Source organism: Orbicella faveolata, unplaced genomic scaffold (genome assembly GCF_042242905.1).
Source record: "Orbicella faveolata isolate gen_17 unplaced genomic scaffold, um_ofav_v1 contig_12, whole genome shotgun sequence".
NCBI classification, from domain to species: Eukaryota; Metazoa; Cnidaria; class Anthozoa; order Scleractinia; family Merulinidae; genus Orbicella; species Orbicella faveolata.
The window spans coordinates 4,290,187-4,310,533 of record NW_028301539.1 but is presented as its reverse complement, the minus strand read 5'-3'; the positions used below and the strand labels follow the sequence as shown (position 1 = coordinate 4,310,533).

At 36.7% G+C, this 20,347-nt stretch overlaps 1 protein-coding gene across 1 annotated transcript; it reads right to left on the bottom strand.

The window, feature by feature from the left end:
• Positions 1–3,330: 3,330 nt before the first annotated feature.
• Positions 3,331–13,972, bottom strand: LOC149116197 (uncharacterized). Its single transcript, XM_089282144.1, has 14 exons — positions 13,856–13,972; positions 12,974–13,154; positions 12,228–12,390; positions 11,260–11,421; positions 10,875–10,994; positions 10,562–10,684; positions 9,836–9,932; positions 8,956–9,174; positions 7,852–8,225; positions 6,880–7,047; positions 5,644–5,754; positions 4,766–4,870; positions 4,294–4,384; positions 3,331–3,545 (listed from the first exon to the last, which is right to left on the bottom strand). Exons 1-14 carry the CDS (start codon positions 13,920–13,922, stop codon positions 3,538–3,540), a joined length of 1,989 nt encoding a protein of 662 aa, XP_089138270.1. The 5' UTR covers positions 13,923–13,972; the 3' UTR covers positions 3,331–3,537.
• Positions 13,973–20,347: the final 6,375 nt, after the last annotated feature.

The window sequence follows — 20,347 nt, the reverse complement described above, 5'->3', positions numbered from 1 at the left end:
CTTAGCCCTGGCGTTGTTTATTTATATGACTATGACGTTTTTAACCCCCCGCTTGGGTTGGGGTGGAAAAACAGGAAAGTCTTAACTTCCATGATATTCTCTTTAACTGTCGAAAAAGAAAAGGAGCGAAAACAGATTCCACATGCTGTGTATTAAGATAAATTAAGTCTATAACTTCCCCCATGGCTAATACAACATCTTATGACAAACGATAGAGCATTGAAATGTGTCTTATACAATAAACGACGAAGAGAATGAACTGCCAAAGATAAATTCCTTTCATTCAAATAAAAAGCATTAATTAAAACCTTCAAATGAGAATTTGTACATTTTGTCTCGACATCCGATAAAGATGAATTCTTTACTCAAGAAACCTTATTGAATTCCTATGTAAAGCAAAATAATGTACATTTTTATATTTCAAGTTCTCAACAAGGTGATCATTGGAGATAAAATACCTAGACACAAAATGGAACTGTTTTTGTATTGAGTAATTACAGCAAAAAATTTGCGAGCAACATTTGGCAAGTAACTCTTGTTCCTGGCTTTGGTAAAGTCTACATACGAGCCAAGAGGCCCATCAGGCCCGAGCTTATCCCGGTTTCTGCAGCATGAAGCGACTAGGAGTATAGCCTGCGTAGCAAGCGTTTCCGTGGGGTTTAGAAGCAAAGAAAGACCGAGGAACGGGATTTTCGGTGTTTTGTCTGCGCGGAAAATGGGGCGAGAACCAAAAAAAAAGAAAGAGGGGGGTGGGAGAGGTTTCCTTCCTTCCTTCCCTTCCCTCCCCTCTTCTTTTACTCGCTCCATTTTTCGCGCTGTAATTCTTTGCTCCCGAACCCCACAGGCTACTAGGAGTATTTCTGTTCTCCCATGGATGGGATGCTAGTCCATCGCAGGGCTACTCCCAGCATTAATTTTGCCAGTACCCATTTATACAGTACTCCTGGGTGGAGAGAAGCACTATAAGAGTGAAGTGTCTTGCTCAAGAGCACAAGAATATGTTTCCGGCCAGGGCTTGACCCAGTCCCCCAGATCCGGAGACGAGCGTACTAACCATGAGGCCACCACGCCTCCACGCTTCTGGCTTTGAGTCTTTGAAAATATCCATACTGACCGCAAAATTGCGAGAACAAGAACCCTCGTTACTTTTAGATTTAGCAGCGTCCTTTTGGTGGCCACTTGCTGCTTTCAGGTGGATAAATCATTTGTGCAGCGCATATAGCATATCTAATTTAATGTCGAGACATAATGTGAAGCCAAGCACACGAAGTTGCAGACTTAAAAGAGTGTGTCCATGAGAACACCAGGCAGAACCAGGCAGAAGGTGATAAAGCTCAAATGACCTCTTGGCACAAATGTTGGGTTTGGTGAGTGTCCCCCCTGCAAAAATGGCCATTTGACACTTATTTATGCATATTTAATTATCCATCTTATGTTTAGTATTTCTACAACAAGAAAAGCCATGTAAAAATGTGAAACTATCGGTCTTAAAGCACAGATATCCATTTCAACTGGGTAATTTGATTTCTCTCCGTGGCTTCATCTTAAGTAAGGTGCTTATTTCGTAGTATTGTGAATAGTCTTTAATTGATGACGAATATCTGCAATAGGCAAAACCAAATACACATTATTCTAACATGGATAGTGAGAACAGTCAATTAAGTTCTCAAAAGAGCCATAAAATGCTTGGGGAACATCCACTAAAACACAAACGTCCCCAAACATTTTATGAGTTTTTTGAGAATTTTATTGATTGCTCACAGTATCCATGTTGGAATAATGTGTATTTGGTTTTGCACATTGCAGATATTTGCCATCGAAGAAGTAGGGAACAAGGACAATTGTGTAATCTAGAAATAGCACCACTCAATTCAGTATTTTTATATATACCGAACATTGTTTCTACGGTCAGTCTAAACATCACGAAGGAATCGCAAAGTTATCGCATGATATTTAGACGTAGGTTAAGTTAAAATTTCTGATTTCTGTGCTCCAAGTCACAAAATATCCTCTTGAAGTTATAATATAGTCTTTTTTTTCTAATTCAACTAGCCAATTTCAATAACCTGTTTAAAAATCTGTTGGAAAACTTAATTAATATTAAGTCAAAGCCCGAAATCTTATGTCTATTCTGTTAGTAATAGTATTCTCTCTTTGTTTTGTTGTATTTTAACTACATGATAGATAACTTTGTAGCGTCTGTAGAAAGCAACTTTTGTTTTTTTATGCTATGTATATCAAGTAATTATAAGGGATGGAAAGGAAAGTGTAATTAGTGAATTGTGAGTTTTTCTTTGAAATGTATTGTAAGTTAGGTAATGCTTAAAAATGCGACCGTGTAACTTATGGAAGTAGCTGACTTTTAGAAAGTGCTGTATTATAAAATTATATGAAGTGATGTACTGTCAGTATTATATAGCGGGCGATGCTTTGATTTTAATGTCAAAAAAGCGAAACATCATGCATATACTGTCTAGCATTGTAATGTAAGTAATGTAGGTAGCAGACTGTTAGTAAGTGTTATATTGTGAAAACAATACAAGTAATGTACCGGTAGTATTGTATAGTAAGCAGTGTGTTGGATTGTTATGTTAATAAAAATGTATCGCAAAAAAAAGAAAAAAAAAATTCATAAAACATCGGAGAGATCCCTGACCTCAAACGATTTTTAGAAGCGAATTACTGCGCCTAACACTACTTAGTTAAAGACAAGCCACATAAAAATAAGTTTAATATTTGTCAAAAAGGTCTATGTACACTATAGAATGCCACGTTCCCAGCAAAATGTATTAAATCATAATAATGAAGTGATTTGATATGTCCTCAAGTCATAGAAAATGTTTGAAGGCGGGCCTTTTGAAAAACAAAAGAAACAATTTAATCGTGATCTGTTGAGGCAAACGCTTACGGCAGTCTCTCCAGAGGCTATCAGTCAATCTCGAGATAAAACCGACCGTCAAATGCACATGTTTTAGTGTATCTATAAATTGTGTTGATTTCAAAACACTTAAACGGAGAGATGCTTGGAAAGATTTCTGTCCTTTTCTCTCGGTTTTAGTCCCTTCGTGTAAGTATTTTGAAGTGCGAAGTCTCCAATTTTGAAAACGCAATTTCTATGAAAGTTTACATGAGAGATAAGGAATGATTTCGGTGGTCGTTTCTTGAACTAATAATGTCTTATGCAAAATTTTCTTTCAAATACAAATGAAAGAACTTTGATCAAGAAAAAAACTACGAGACATTAAATCGTTTGAAGCTAAGGGGATTAGCATATGAATACCAAAATATGGGTTCTAAGTTAGCAAGAACAAAACAGAAACATACAATGTTAAATGTACGTAATTTTATTCTGTTCCACGTTTGATTTATAGTGCTATTAAACACTTTGTCATCCAGGATGAGTTCATAATTTCTCTTACAATCACATAATACTTAATTAAATCATTTTCAAAAAAGTTCTTCTTTATATTATTTATTCCTTCAGCACTTCGGAGCCATTTCCTTTTCAGTGTATCGGAGTTGTAATTGTGTAATCCGTTAGGAACCTGTGCATAAAACAGTAATTTAGATTTGGTGAGTAACAATGTTAATAAAAAAGAGTTTGTCACTAAAAAAAAGATCTGGTCAACGATTTTGCGCGAAGAAGATATACATTGCACAATGCCCGCAAAATTATTTGTTATTGACTCGTTGTTCAAGTATTGATTCCCTGGGAGAGCTTCTGGACTTCAAGTGCTCGATTTTCTTTTTGATAAGCCAGAAAAATACATTTTAAAACCATCAGAGCGGCATCTATTCTCTCCGCAAAAATTTTGCGCAAACATTTGTACCGCATTCCAAAGTTCAATTTTGTGCGGAAACCTTTCCTCTGTTTATTAACATAGATATATAGGTTCGTCAAATGGTATCTACAGCTATAGTCTGCGTGTGTTTATAGAATTTCGTACAATTTCAATGGACTGAATAAGGTTTATTTATTGAAAAAGCAGAGAAATACCTTCGGTTTTCGTACAAAATTTAACGTGAAACCTGATTTAAAATTGATGTTCCACTTACTATTGTTGTGTCCATCGCGAAAACGTTTTTTTGAGAATGGTAGCCTTTTCGACTTACATTGAATATAGTTTACGTCTTCTCGAAAGATGGTCTTTCTCCTCAACTAGTTTTGAAATTGATTGTACTAAACAAAAATCGGAAAATCAAGATCAAAGCGGTTGTCGTGGACCTGTGGTTCGTCCTTATTATTGAGTCAAATATAACCAATTAATTAAAATATAAAATAAAAATGCTTACCAATGATAAGAGCAGCCACCTTCACGGGGTCATAACCATTCTGATTATGAAGTTCTTTGAGACACACTTTGAAACCTTTAGTTGTAATTTGCTAATTAACAAAGAAGAGGAAACACACATTTAAGCGAAAAAAGATGTTATAATTAAAGACATTGTGGCCCATTAAACAAAGAAAATGTAAACTGAAACAAGTTTGTAAAAACCCCTATCGGCGTGAAAAGGAGTCAGAATTTAGTTAATCCAAGGGCATAAGTAACGTGTGTTTTGATTGCAGCTTTTTAATTTTCAGCGAGGTTTTCTCTCTAGATTTTCTTGATCGATGTTTAATTCTGGATTACTGTTAATAGCTTATCGAATGACGATTGTAGATCATAGAACGCAAAATATTAATATTTCGCTAAAATTTGGTATCGATGGTTCGTGTGTGAGGAGACAGCTTGTGGAGATAGTGGAGATTGTCATATTTACATACCTCGACCCAAGTGGCAATGCTGTTATGTTGGGGAACTGGATTAAGATAAGACGCTGACACAATGACCGTGGGCGTCGAAGTCTTGGGCGTTGTAAAATTCACAATCTAGGAGTGAAATGAAGAAATTAAAAACAGTCTACATCAGTATACCTAAATAAATAGTTGGAAACTATTTTGTTTTTTCCTTTTCCGCGACTGAAAAAAAATACGTTAATGACGAGTTCAAACATTGAACGGGAATTGTTTTCCAAAGTCGATAATGATTTATCAAGCTTAAACAAAGGAAATCATGGTCGTGACGGTGTTTGGATATCTGATCTAGCATAGGTTTTTAACAAAAATACTACACAACGCGTCGTATTTGCAACTTAATTGTCTTCTCGTTGTTTGGAAATGTGGTCAAACGGTCTCTCGTGTTTGATATATTACAAATTGGATTGAAAGGGTCATTGTTCTCGGTTTTGAAAATCAATTTTTTTGTGTGCATTCTCCTTCTGTATCATTTGATGGTAAACGGGTAGTTTGTTTTATACATTCGCTGCTGGCTAAGATTTATTTTGACAATAGAACTGTAGCAATTCTCGCACGCTCATTGGCCTATTTACATTGTCAACAAGCGGTCAGATACATGATTTTATAATCTGTGCCTTTTCGTTATTGTAAAAAGCAAATTGAGATCAGTTTCTCATGCGTCTGCCCTATTATTCACAAGGAATTTCGTCATAACATTGTAATATTAGTCTGCAGACGAAAGTGATGATCAATAACAGGACAGACTTATGAAAAACTAACATCAATTGGTGAAATGGAGCTATTTCCATTACATAAATTAAAAGTTCTGAAATTAAATATAACAATGAAGCACATAAAAATCCCACCTGACAGTAAGCGTTGTAATTCTCAGCAAGAGGTAAAAAGTTGTTTTGGAATTCGATGAGATGTTTTTCACCAGCAAGATTTGTTGGAAGTTTGTCGTATACAAACCAGTTCTGCAGATAAAAAACAGAGTGATATTATCAAAACTACCCCAGGATTAAAAAACGGAGCACCTTTTCTCGGTATAGACAGTATATAGAACGGTTTAAATTAAAAAAACACCTGTACATTTGAATTTGTAGCAATAACTATTTATTTTTAACAGAGCGTTTTCACCTACGTGGCCAGAAGCCACGCAAATTCATTGGAAAGAAAACAGATTGTTCACATAAGGAAAGAATTCAAATCCCACAGGAATGGTTTGAGTTACCAACATGGCCACGTTTACATCACCAATTTTGCTGCCGTAACTTCATCTGAAAACACTGCATGCCTTGCAAGGAGTGGATAATCTTGAACAATGTTAAACTTCTTGAAAACTAAAACACTCGAAGAACTCGTAATAAATCACTACAACCATTGAAATATCAGGTGAGCTTTCGCGCGAAAACATGGTATTTTCCACAAGTGAAAATAACACGTTATCTTCTCATGTGAAAAGATCACCGTTGCTATGGTTGCATAATAAAGGGCGCCTTGAGCAGCGAAAGTGAACGTGAAATGGTTTGGGATTTGATTGAGGTTTATATAATAAATAGAACATTACATGGCCAGTTGGAGATAAGAAATTTTTCTTCTCGCGTTGAAAATTATTTCACTCGTTCACTGCATCTCACTCGTGAAATACTGTTCAACACTCAAAAATAAATTTCATATCTCCACGCGGCCATGTAATATCCTTTATCTCTTTATCATCAATTAACGACATTGGTTTTTCACCTCCTTGCGTGCATTCCCGCTCCCTCTCTTTTGACGCCCTCCTTCCCTCTCTCTTGAAAGGGCGCCTGTCACTTATTTGTTAGGTCATTTTTGGTTAAACGTTGTATTGCGAACGTAAAATGTCTTCGCCGTCTGTCGAAACACCGAGTTCCAGTCCGTCCGCGCTTAATTAAAGGACTGTTGAATCTTTGGGAGTCTGATAGCCATTATTTAACCATTACAATCTCTCGAAGGGACTAACTACGGGAGAAGACTCGTACAAATGACTGAACTCTGGCTGTCAAAGGGCATTATGTTACAAACCTCAGTGACTCATATGCATGCCTTACTGTTAAAAATAATGTTTATTAATAACTTACTAATCTGATGTCTTTATGTAATCCATCAAAGTTCTGCATTTCTCTCGAACAGGCGAGAAAGGTATTCGAGTTGACATTCTCGACCCAGACCGTGGCGGCGTCGTGTTTTAGATCCACCACTGTGTGTTGAGCAGTTACCAAAACGTGTGGTGAAGAAATCTCATTTGACTGAAAAAATAAGAAAATTATGTTGTTTGCTGAACTTGTTCTTAAATGAATGGTAACTTCGTCCTCTTATATTTGAACTGTTCAAGATATTTCTCTTAATCAAGGAAAAGATATTTGGCCCTTCTTACGCTAAAAGGCTCCTGATTCAATGATATCCCATTTCCAGTTTAAACTGATTTCAAAACAAGCCCTGTCAATTCTGAAGGTATTAAGAGGGAATGCATCAGAAGTTCTGGTAACAAATGGAAAACAACTTTGTACCGAGATCATTGATATCTGTGCAACTGTTTTAAATATCTTCTCAAAAAAATGGTTTCTGACAACACCAAATGTCGAAAACAAATTTTTAAGATCGTATGAAACATTTGAAAGTACTGGGGATATGAAACCGATGATGAAACTTTACCTGTGTTTGCGCAATTCCTCTGAACTTTGAATTATTTCTTCGAGTTCCCATGGGAATCTTTTTTGGTGATATTTCAAGCAACTGTTCACATTTTTTAGCTTTTTGAGAAAATGCAAGAATGACTGTAATATACTTAAAACTTGCTGTGGCACAAGGTTTCGGCCTACTTTAAACTGAAATTGCGCGAGTTCCTATCGGATTTCGTCTTAACTCGACTTACTTTAGCTACAAATTTTTATGTAAACTAGATTACATCTTACATTATAATTTTTTTTTTAATTCTTATTTTGTAATTATTCTTTATTGTTTATTTATACACGACCCCACAAGCTGCAAGCTTAATTACTTATCGTGCTTAAATAAAGGTTACTTACTTACTTACTTTAGTTTAGACTCACCTCAAATGTAACTGATTCGCATTGTGTTCCATCCCACCAATTTGTCATAGTGACTTGACCAGCCGAAGCGCTTTTTGGAGCCTCCTGGAAAGCGATGAAGTCAATAAATGTGAGCCCGCCATCAGGCGTCAAGCGGTCTAGCCTTCCTGCCTTAAGCGCGCACACATCGAAGGAGCTGAGATTAACGTTCTCGACCCAGGTTACTGCAGCGTCGTGAATGAAGCTTCCACTGTAGTTGAAGTAGTTAATGGTGGTCTGAACGCGAATATTTCCTCTGCTGCTCTGGAAAATTCCCGTCTTAAAGTAAACTTTTCTGCAGCGCACGTCTTCTGTCTCTAAGCGGAGGGCAACACGACCGCGTTGAAGGGCAAATGCTGAAAATAACAATCAGAGAAATTCATGCACTTTTACGATTTCTTTGAGCTGTGCATTAAGGAAAAATCCAGCTTTACACCAAAAATTGCTTTCCAGATGATTTGATCGAGAATGCATAAACCTTTTGAAGAATTAAACTTAATTAATTATTGAAGTATCATTGAGATAATTGACAGAATTATCCAAATTACCGACACATCAAGGGGAAGGATTCGTTCGTGACTGGAAATGTCGAAGATTTCAAACCGAAAGTTAACATCTAATGGAAAGCGCCCCTTATGTACCGTAATATTGCTCGATACCGCCTTTGGACGTCTTTATCACTTTTCGAGAGTAATTGATCGAAATTTCTCTTTACGAAAATTAATACAACGCGAGACCAGCAGTTAATGAGAATATAGGATCAATTGGGGATATCATCTCAGGTTCTCAAAAGCAACATTATGTAAGAAATTAATTGTAAAGTCAAACAATAAGAATGTCTTGAGCAAGGAAGTTACGCGATTTGTAGAATGCCACTCACTTGTAGTGTAGAGATTTTTATGTGCTTAATTAGTCTAAGATACAAATAGCTGTTGTTTTTTCCCCAGTTACGAACAGAGTGATAGCAGTTAAACTGGAAAGAATCAATGTTCCAGTTATATTTTTCAATTAATCTCTCTTAAACTTTCTTGATCTCATGATATTTACGGTAAGATATTTAGCCACATAAAACAAGCAAGGACTTACGTTTGCATCCACCATAGTGTTTTATACCGGGTTCTTCTTGCGCCTGACACACGTGGTAGTTGTATTCACATTTGTTCTTGTGTGTGACGTCATTGCTGTCGCACAGTGGAGCCGACTCATCTGTTGTGCAAGGGACGCACACGCATTTATGTGTCGTTTTGGTTGGCGCTCGACATTCGCCATAAAATGGGCATGTTCTGCCGTTGCAGGGATGGTAATCTGTCAAGATAAGAAAGTCTATTTTAATGGGAGGCGTGAGAAAAAATAGCATATTTATATACACCATATACATGGACGCGAATTAGAGCAATTGTCACTTCACTGATGAAAATAATTCGCATACTGTGCTTATTTTAAAGTGGCATTTTAATTTTAGAGCGGTTTTCAATCGAGTGTCGAAAAGTTATTGGTTCTGCATTAGTGCGCTAAATGATTGCCTTAAAAACCTCGCGCCACTTTTTCATCCAATCAAGCAAAACCAAAACCAGTCGTGACTCGCTCGCACACGTTTTCCCGCGGTTCGTGTAAGCTACATGTATTTACTTCGAGTTTTCATTGGTTCACTGGCTTGTCTGTGTCCTTTGTGATTGGCTAAAGTGATTACTTTGGTTTTCGTTTTCCGATACTCAATTGAAAACCGCTCCAAGGCTCGCGCCACTTTTTCATCCAGTTACAAGTAGAACCAAAAGAAATCGTCGATGGTTCACGCCCGTTTTCCAGCGCTTTTCGTCGGCTACATGTATTTGCTTACCGGTTTGATTGGCTCACTGGGTTGTGTGTGCCCTTTGGCCAGAGCTCTAACCTTGGTTTTGGTTATACAACACACAGTTAAAAACCGGCTCTAGGTTGAACATCAAAACCACAAGTATAGCATACTTACACCCAGCAGCCATATAATTAAGGGTGATGGGGTCGTGATGAGCGTCATAGCGTTGAATATCCTTCAAGCACACCTGGAAGTCTGTCGTTGTAATGCTCTAATAAAATGAAAGTAAACATCGTCACGGGAAACCTTTTTGAAACTTTAACGCATAGTAAACCTGAGATCGGAGCCTCAATTTTGGAGTTGCATTTTTTCGTTCGGTAATACCTCCAAACTTACAGGAAGCAAACTTCTTTCCTCAAAAATAAAGTAAAGAAGTGTAGAGCACTTTTAACGGTTTACAGCTCATAATAACAGGGCCGCAGCCAAAATAAAATTGTGACTGAGCAAATTTCCGTGAAAAAAATTATGACTGAGGCAATGTCCATGAAAAAATTATGGCTGAGGTAATGTCCATGAAAACATGATGACTGAGGCAATGTCCAAGGTTAGATTCTTTTCTAAGGTATTGAGAGTGTTTATGATGACTACAAGCAACAAAACCGAAAATCATGACTGGGCAAGTGCTTCGGTTTGCGTGTTAGTTGCTACGGCCCTGAATAAGGTGGGCTTATAGCATTTCCCTTTAATGAAAGACTTAGCTCAATGAGCGGACAAGATGAACGAAATTCTGGTCTGAAATAAGTATAGTTTCTTGAATATTTTTTCCTTTGAAAACAAAAAGAATTGCACAGACGGTAGCTGGTGAAGAAACTAAGGTAGAATTCTTTTGTAAAATCTCACCTCAATCCATTCTGTAATGGCGTTGTTATCAGCATCAATGCGGGCGTTGACGTCATCTTTGTGATGCTTGGTTGTCGTAACCAGAGTTGGAGTTTCAAAGAATCTCTGAGGGAAGTCGATAGTCTGAAAAAATAGATGATTTTTTTCAAGAATGTTAATGTTAGTGCCAAGGTCTCAAATCTCAGCTGATGCGATTTGCATTACATTTATTAAGTTTGAAATCAGCGTGATGATCTTGTGTCCGCTCTCCCTCTTCCCGCCTGTTTTTACAGGTGTAGCTTAGTAAGGGCTCTGGTCGTGCTAATATACTCACTTTGCAGAAGCTATAGCCTTTGCTATCGTCAGGGCTATAGTTGTTAGAAAAGCTTAATTCATCGGCCAAGGGTAATGTCCAACCAGTTGGTACACTAGAGTTAGTGAAGGCCAAGATATTCTATAAAGAGATAAAAAGACAGTTTAAATCAGTATACTATATTCAGTAACCAAACAGTACGTTGTAGGAAGATTACCATGTTTTAGTGAAAGTTTGTTGACATGTTTGTTATAGGAAGACATTCGTTCATTTTTCAATTTTTCAATCATTTTTAATCTAAATTTTTGAATTCTGAAGTAGGAGTTATCCGTCAAGTCTTAAATATGACTGTTTTTTCGTCAAAAATGTCCCGAAATGTTTGTGTGCAAAAGCTCCAACTACTCACCACAGACAGGTATTTGTGTGCACCATCAAAGTTTTTCAACTCGCGAAGACATGCTCTGAAATTATATCTAGTGACATCTTCCGCCCAGACGCTTGCGGCGTCATGTTTGTTTGTAACAGGATGGACAGCGGTTACGAACACGTACGGAGCTGTGGCCAAAGGCTGAAGAAGGAAAAAAAGAGAAGTTAACAGGTTAAGCCAGTATTAAGGCAGAAAACCACCACGGCAATGACAAAGGCAACGGCAACGAGAACATCAGCAAGCAAAAGGTATAATGAGGAAAACAATGGCTGTGCACGTGCGTTATAAATCTTTGTACATTTGTTAATCGTTCTCTTTAAAACTACCAGACGTGAAATGACCACAAGGTTTGAGCATCATTTGAAAAACGTGAACTACGATCTATAATTTTCTCATATTTTGTTTTTGAATTGATCGCCGGCGTTACATCTTTAGTTTGAGGAGGTTTTTAGACCGCTCGGCGTTCTGAAGAATTCTAGATAATTGTGAGGTATAAAGGTAAAATATAAATCCATTTTTTTTCAGCCGTCGTCATTGCTAAGCGTTCTAATATATTAGGCGAATCTCTTAACTTTCATAAACGGTAGGGTTGAATTGTGCACGACCCAACTTATCTCTCTTATTAATATCTCTCTTAGAAGAGTATAAAAATTAATCTCAGTTAAATCAATGATATATGGTTTCCAGAAAGTTTACCAGGCCAGTAAGATTTTGCAAAAGTGTTAAATCGTTTTCAAGGGTTCTTGCCCTTGATAGAAAGCGCTTTGTACAACGTTAATAACTAATTAAGTATATTTGTAGGTGAAAAAAATGCATTCTTCTATTAAGTACGAGGAGTAACAGAAGGGTTTCGTCTGCAAACAGCTGATCCAATTTTTGTAGTTTCAATGTTTCATCGTGCAAACTGCTACGTTACAATAATATTATTTTTTAAATAAAATGCCAACCTTCGGAAAATCTTCTCGAACGCACTCAGTTCCTGTGGTCCACATCGGAATGCTGACTTTCTTTTCATATGCGCCGTTTGAAACAGTTCGATAGGCAATCCACTGCAAAGACACAGTCCTGGATCCAGCGATCGCTCCAGAAGTGGCAACACATCCCTGAAAACTAGAAGGCAAAGAACTCCATGGTAGTCCGTGAAATTGTGGTTAACAAACAGTTTTTGTTTTTCAACGATCGGATTTCTTTCGTACCAAAATCTTGTCATGAAACCTCTGAAATTTAGTAATTAGTAAAAACTTTTAGGCTTTCGAGTGTACGAGATGTTGCTTTCCAGCAATAACTGCCAAATTTCTGGGTGGCAAAAGTTCTAAGGAAACATACTTTCCTTGTAAATTTTGGAGTTCTAACCCACGCCACTCAAATAGTATCTAATGCATCTGGCCCGGAGTGGTCGAGAGGTAGACAACGCTATATCCACTGGATAAATCACTATCCAGTGAACAGCATGGCTGTTTTGTCAGCACTTAACCACTAGATGGCGATTTATACTGTGAATAGCATCATCCACCTTTCGAACAACGTTAACTGGCGTCCGGCTTTTTTAAAAATTCCTTGGCCATGATTAATCTTGGCACGCCCTTTCAATAATCAGAGCTGATATTTTTGTATCTAAAACAGATAATGAAGCGCTTATGTATATATTTTAAACAATATCTGATTTTCTTGTAATTCGCTTGATTTTTCTTACCCAGATCTTGACGCTCCTCCTATCCAGGTTACAGCTGCCTCGTATTTCTTAGATGCAACAGCCAACTGCACGCGAACGTCGTCAGAGGAGAACTCTGGATCAAAGGGAAATATTTTGCAGTCATAGTCCTTACCCTGTAGGACATTTATGTCTCCAGATCCAAATAGCATTCCATTTGAGCCTGACAAAGAAAAAAACAAGAGAGGAAAAATTTACCATGGTAGAACTATCATAACCCAATTGAATCCTAACCGACTGCAGACTAACACAAGTAAAGCAAAGAGGACCGGTAGAAGACTTTAATCAGAAATATACAAACGATTGCTAAGTACGGGGAAACGAACGGAGCTAGGCAAATTATGATTAGCTCTTGTATATTCCCTTCTTTGACTCCTTCCTCCGTGAAACCTCTCCAGTAGGCCACCTCTCTGACTTTTAAGAGAGAATAAAATTTTTTGGCTTCGCTATTCTGCTTCGATAGATCATGAATCGGTACGTAACATTGCTTGCTGCACGGTGCCAACTTCACAGCCCGACGAAAGTAATTACTGTACCGAACAATGACGCCAAAAGAAATGAGTTTTGCAGGCAAACTTTTTTAAACTGAGCTAACTACTGTAGATTCTTTCCATTACATGCCAATATTGACACGCACCAAGTCCTGCAGGTCAAATGTTCTAGATCTTTAACCTGCCTTTTGTAAAAATGTTTATCACAAGATACGACACTCAGTCGAACATTTACTTTCTACTTTCGCGAACAAATGCTTCCGTCATCTTGAATAATGTACGTTGAGATACTATTGCAGAGAAACTATCTTGAAGGTTTTCTCCTTCATAAGCACTGAAATGAGGTAAAGTCGCTAATTATCAAAATACTAACCTGAAATTCGTCCAAAGACAACAAACGAGAGAGTAAGAACTCTTGCAATAACTAGGAGATGAAACATAGCTCTAACACTGTAAAACACGGTGGTCCGACTCTCTGACCTCGGTAGAGGAAGACAGAAAATGTGGTAAGGAAAGGGGAAAGCAAACTTAATAACTATTGCTCGAAAACAAAAGCAAAGGTTGCAAAACGCCGCACCTGTTCAGAAACCGTGACAATTGCACGAGATTTTACAACGGTAAAGTTTTAGAAACAAACGAACAAAGGGTATCCAAACAAAATAACCATTCTCATAGAAACCCAAACTTGTATGGGAGTGAAACGCACTCTTCCATGCGAGAAATTATTGTCAAATTTATTAATTTTAAGCCCTTTGTTGTAAATTGTACAATTTTTGAAATTTTTCGCGCGGGAAATAAGGCTGTGGACAGTGAGGAAACCTAATTTTTGTTTTATCCGAAAATAAAAATGTGGGAATTGTAACTGAGGAATAAGATTGAAAAAATGAAATGGCAACCTTCTTTCTTCAGCTGCTCAAATTTGGTGCGAACAATAAAGGCGGCACATCAAAAAAAATTCAGCAACAGTTTAATTTTGCACGTTTTCTTGTTTTCTTTTTTATTGAGTGAACTAGGGTGTCGGCTTAGGGTGTGACCGGCAGACAAGTATGCGAAACTATTGCACGTTTTGTTATTGATCGAGGTTTGGAGACATTGGTGATGACGGAGAAAAAGGATATCATACACTAGGGAAATAAGCAACGATGCACTTATTACTGCAATGTCACTTGTAACACATGCACACAACACGGCCAGAATTAGACATTTGCCGTTTTAGTACAAGGTAATCCAAGAGGCCGTGGCCGATGCAGTGAGTATGGAAGTGGAAGGAATTAGCGAGGGAGAACGTAATGACAGAGAGGGAAAGTAGAATCCGAGTGCCGTGTACTAAAAGTGTTAGGGAAGATAATTGCCACTACAAGCTACGAGAGGTGGGAACTTCCTTAGACTGCAACCTTAACAGGCTCCTTTATGAGGTCACTCCGGAAACTCGAAGCTAGCCTTGGGCGGTCTGGTGATGGTACACAGGGAAATACCATGCGTTAGATACTCCGCTCGCGTAGTTCCAATTTTGGTTCAAAATTGCAAAACACTACGAAAAATATGTAAACCTACATTCTTGTTCTGACACAACGCCTTGAATTTTCCCAGGTCTGACCATCTCCCGTGGTTTCTAACCCAACAAGAGGTGAAATGTCATGTTTTCAGATGGCTAAAGCGCAGCCAGAACAAAAGACCATAAATAGCTTGTTTTTCGGTTTCCATATCACGATCTCAAGTAGATTCAATCAAGCAAATAATAGTAATAAAAAACTATCGGTCATTTACACTTAAAACTTGAAGTAACTTCCTTCCCAAGACTACTCGATGCTTGAAATTTGTGGTGACGTAACTTAGATGAAAATCAATCTTGGCCAAGGAAGGTTGTTTCTTTTCACTCTTTTGATTCGAGTCTAATATGTCAAGAGAAAGATAATTTAGAAATCAGCTTGGTTTACTAACCTGTCTTCTCCCACAACCATAGTGAAAGGGAAGGCCATATTAAGCTAACACGAAATTTTTGTAACTTGATCAGAAACTTATAGTACACCTATGCTAAAGAAGCGATCAAATATTGGTAACAAAGATCCCCGTTTTACTATGCTAAGTTTTCATGCTTATGATTAGGGAACGTAAATAAAGCACAACGGCAACGAGAACGAACGCCACCAAGGAAAAGGTGTAATGAGTGTAATGAGTGGAACAGTGACTGTGCACGTGCGTTATAATTCTTCCTTCATTTCTTTGCCGTTCTCTACTCGTGGGGTGTCATGGAACCATATAGGCTTTTAGCGGGCGAGGTAGACAATTTTGGTAAGCCAGTCTTCATGTGACCATCCACTCCTACCTTATTCATTTTGTACCTTTTCTGCAGGGTCTCGTGCTGATGTATTAGAACCAATAGTTTTAATTCGCAAGGATACAGAATTGGTTCTGAACTCCTTTCCTGCTTCCTCCAAAGCACTGAGTGCAAGCTGCTGTTTGTTTTATCGAAGTCAACAAAGTTTTTACAGCTTTTCTGTTTCCTTGCTTATAAATAAATGACATTTTCTCTTTGCGCTGTTTGGCAAAGTGTCGAAGCAGATGAAATGAAAATGGTTGCAAATATCGGGAGGTTGAAGGAATAAATATTTATGAAATCAGGATTTCACTGCGAGGGTAGAGTGTACATGCATATACCTAAATATTTTGTTAGTTAGATCCCTTCTTCCGCCAAAGTGTGTAATGATTTTGCATTTGCATCTGCTGCTAATTTAAGGAGATTTCTTTGCAAAGAAACCATAATCATTGAACTCAATCTCATTGAATGTAACATCACGTACTGAGCAAATGGTGCACAATCTGTCCAATTAAAGCTCATTTATCATATCTTTGAGTAGAATTTGGATTACACTGTCTTGTTCATTTTTAGCAGACTAAACCTACAACAGTTAATTGTAATCAAATATGTTAAATGTTTTTGTACATGTAGCGTGAATGAAAAGAGAAAAAAAAATATGAAAGCAGTTTTCAAATAAGAGATGCAAATTTTGTTGAGAGTAATTCAAATCCTTCTTTTAGGTGAATTAGGCAAATATATTTTAGATATGCATGTGCCGTCTACATGTACTTCCACTTTGATTTCTATGTAAATATGTTCTGAAAATTGCTTGTCGTAAACAAGCTTTAAATTGTTATTGAGTTAGACATGTTGATCTTGCACGTCTCAAAATAATGAAAAAATAGTGAATTTAAAATGTGTTTTAAGACAGACCTCGCTGTCATTATTTAAAACTATCATTAACATAGTATATTCGCTTGAATGAAAATTAAAATATGTTAAAAACAGACTGCTCTGTGGCATTTTAAAACTTTATCATGAATTCCCATTTCAAATAGGTTTCAAATATTCTATTTAAAACGTATTTTATGCTGTTGACATGTCAACTGCATTCTGAATATCATGTTTAAAAATCTGTCTATAACGTTAATTTGACAAGCACGTGTTAAATATCTTATTTAAAGACTATTTTTACACGAATAATTTGTAAACTACCTTTCATATCTACTACCTTGGCCAAGATTGCATTCAAAACATTGTTTCACTGGTATTTTAAAACTACTATAGAAAATGTTTGTGGACGTAGTCTTGAAATAGATTTTAAATTATCTGTTTAAACCCTGTTTAAAAAATACACTAAAAACTGATGGAAAATTATTTCAATGTCATAAAATACGTTTTAACTATACATTTAAATACATTACAAACACAGAGCAAAATTTTGAATTATTTATAAAATAGCACTGAAAAAAACAGTTTAAAATCATTTTAAAAATACAATCGGTTTGGTAGGAAAATTCGATCTAGCATTTCCAAGAAATGCAGTAATGGACACAAAAGAGTTTAAAACTAAGATAAATGTCAACTGGCTGTGTATATTCCACCAGTTATATCTGGTGAACAGTATAGTCTTTCAACCAGAAGAGTGTTCTGCTTTTCATCTCCAGAAACGTCTGCTGTAGCCATTACTCCGCGAAATAACTATCTGTGCTGTTGGTATTGTTGCAATCTGGTTGGGTATGCCTTGATCGAAATTGTCCACGCTTTTTAATTATTTTGTCAAATTTGTCATGTATGAACCACCAAGTTGGAAAATTGTCAATGTAAGCAGCCAAGTTTTCTGCTAAAGACTGACTTTATTTTTACAAGTGAGCATTAGCTTGCACTTTTTTCTTCGTTGATAAGCGTCGATATATGGACAAAAGTATAAATTTCAGTATGACCCAACTACTGGGCTTGAGACTTTTATTTTCAATTTTTAGGGAATATACTTTTTAAAAAATTCAGGAATCCTCCTGTCACCATTACAGGAAATTCATTCTTCCACCCAAAGTAAACCTGCCATGTTGTGAAAGACGAAGTTTAACTGAACAAATAGTAACGACGACTGATAAAATAAACATTTTAACAATGGGGAAGTTTAAAGATAAGTTTTATTCTAGGATATGATATTTTGACTTAAAAGTTCTTAGCTTTTTTTACTACAATAGTGAAGGGCGATTTGCAAAACCCTCAAAGAAGTCGCTTGGTCAAAACTTTATCTTTATTGATCCCCGATGTCTTCGAGAAAAAGGCATATTCGAAAACAACTTTATTGTTTGGAATAAAGCTCTTCTGCAGAGAAATTGAAGATCAACCCTCTATATCAACTTTTTTCAAATTTTTATTGAGGGGAGCGTTTCGGTTAAATCGGCGATAAATACAAAAGAACTAATTTCAAGTAACAATAAACGCTCTGCTCGCATGCTCGCAAAGACCATTCGATACCCCTTCATTTCATACACACAAAATGTCATAAATTCGTAAATAACTTATAAAGGTTCTAGTATTAAATTACCGTTCAATTGTGATAATTGTTCCATATTTTAGAGCTTTTCATTATTCAAAAACCTGTTTATTAATTTAATAATTGAAGCACGAGCTTCTAATCGGTCATCCAGTGACGTTAGTCGTTTTTCTTACACTCTCGAAAAACGCCTTGCTGTAGCATGTGGTTGCTGTTTTGCAATTAGACTTTGTTACTGATATGACTACACTAATGATTAATTAAATTAAGTCAAGAGAAAATGATTAAGTATTAGCCAACTCTTGAGTTAATGTTATGCTTTTTTTTCAAACCGCGGACTTGCCTTTTGCTATCGATCAATTCTAAGTAACTCGTTGACTTCCTCAATTGCCTCAATACGCCGCCCACATTTATTCAGCCGCTGATAATAGACGACATTTCTTCTGAATTCAATTTATTTGTTAGCTTCAGTCGTAACTTCCTCTTGAGAGAAACTGGACAGAATTCACTACAAATGCTATTTAAAACACCCACTCAGACCTAAAAACACAGCTGTTTCACGTGGTGGACTACCACTAATTTTGTTACAATATTTAGAGAGGAAGCTACGTCAGCCTTAGCTGGTTTTCAGGCAGTTCCTCTATCCTGATCGAGTGCAACTTCAATTGTATTGATTCTACAATCAAGATCTCTGTTAGGCTGTTTGTAAAAAAAGTGTATAAGTTATACGAAAGGCTACTGGAAGCTGGAATCATTGTGTTCTGAAAATATATATATTGCGAAGAGAAGTCTTCAATTTATTATTTCGTAACAGCGACTCGCCTGTTTTCTTCTATCCTCTGATATAATATTATGAATTTTTTGCTCAAGAAATATTATCGAATTCACATGTAAGGCAAATGTATATTTTTACATTTTTATATGTCTCAAGTACTCACTAACAACGTGGTGATTGCAGGTGAAATAAAAACGAAATGGGACTATTTCATTTTGTGAGTAATTACCCCATTTCATCTTGATGAGTTAAGCGCCTTTTTCCTTCTTCTCAAATTTTGCAAGTAAAATTTAGCAAATAACACTGAGTTCAGACTTTGAGTCTGTGAAAATATCCATATATAGTGATGACCCCAAATATGTACGCAGAGTTGCGGGAGCAGCAACCCTAGTTGCTTTCATAGTAAGCAGCGTTCTTTCTGAGGGCCACTTGTTTCGAACTTGCTTCTGTTTTCTGGTTGCTAGATCATTTGTATACAACTTATCGAATATCTAACTGAGGAAAGAGACGAAACGAGTTGACGTTACGAACTAGAAAAACTGCAATCTCCTTGTCACAATATATGTATAGTCACATGGGTCAAATTTGATACAAGGCTTGATGAGTTTCGTATAATCTGGAAGAGTTTTAAACTTTCTCATTTTACAAACAACGCAACACAGGTCTCCAGTGTAGACTCTATGTAATTAGTGGTAGTCCACCATGTGAAACGGCTGTGTTAATAGGTTATGTTTGAGTGGTTGTTTTAAAACAGAATTTTCGAGAATACTGTACAGGTTCTCTCAAAAGGAAGTCACGATACTGTTAAATAAATTGAATCAAGAAGAATACATGTCGTTAATTATCGGTAGTGTTGAATAAAAGTGGGAGGAGTGCATAATAAAATTGAAGAAGTAATCAAGGAACTTAAAATCAGCTGATTGCAAAAAGCAAGGCGCGGTTTGAAAAAGCAAGAACATTAACTCAAGATTTGGCTAATACTTGCTAATTTAATTATTTAATTATTTAATGTATTTAATTTAATTTATATATGAATTATTTCATATGTACTTCAGATCATTTCACTCCTAACGGGAAGATATGAACTCAATTAATTGACCTCGCTCCCGATGTGTGAATTCATAGCTCAGTTGGTAGAGCATCGCACCGGTATTGCGGAGGTCACGGGTTCGAATCCCGTCGAAGCCCTGATTTTTTCAGGCTTCTTCTTTTCAATTGCTTAAATTAGAAAATTTACTGCGATGATCATTCTTCACTTTCACTTACTAATTTAACTGATTACTAA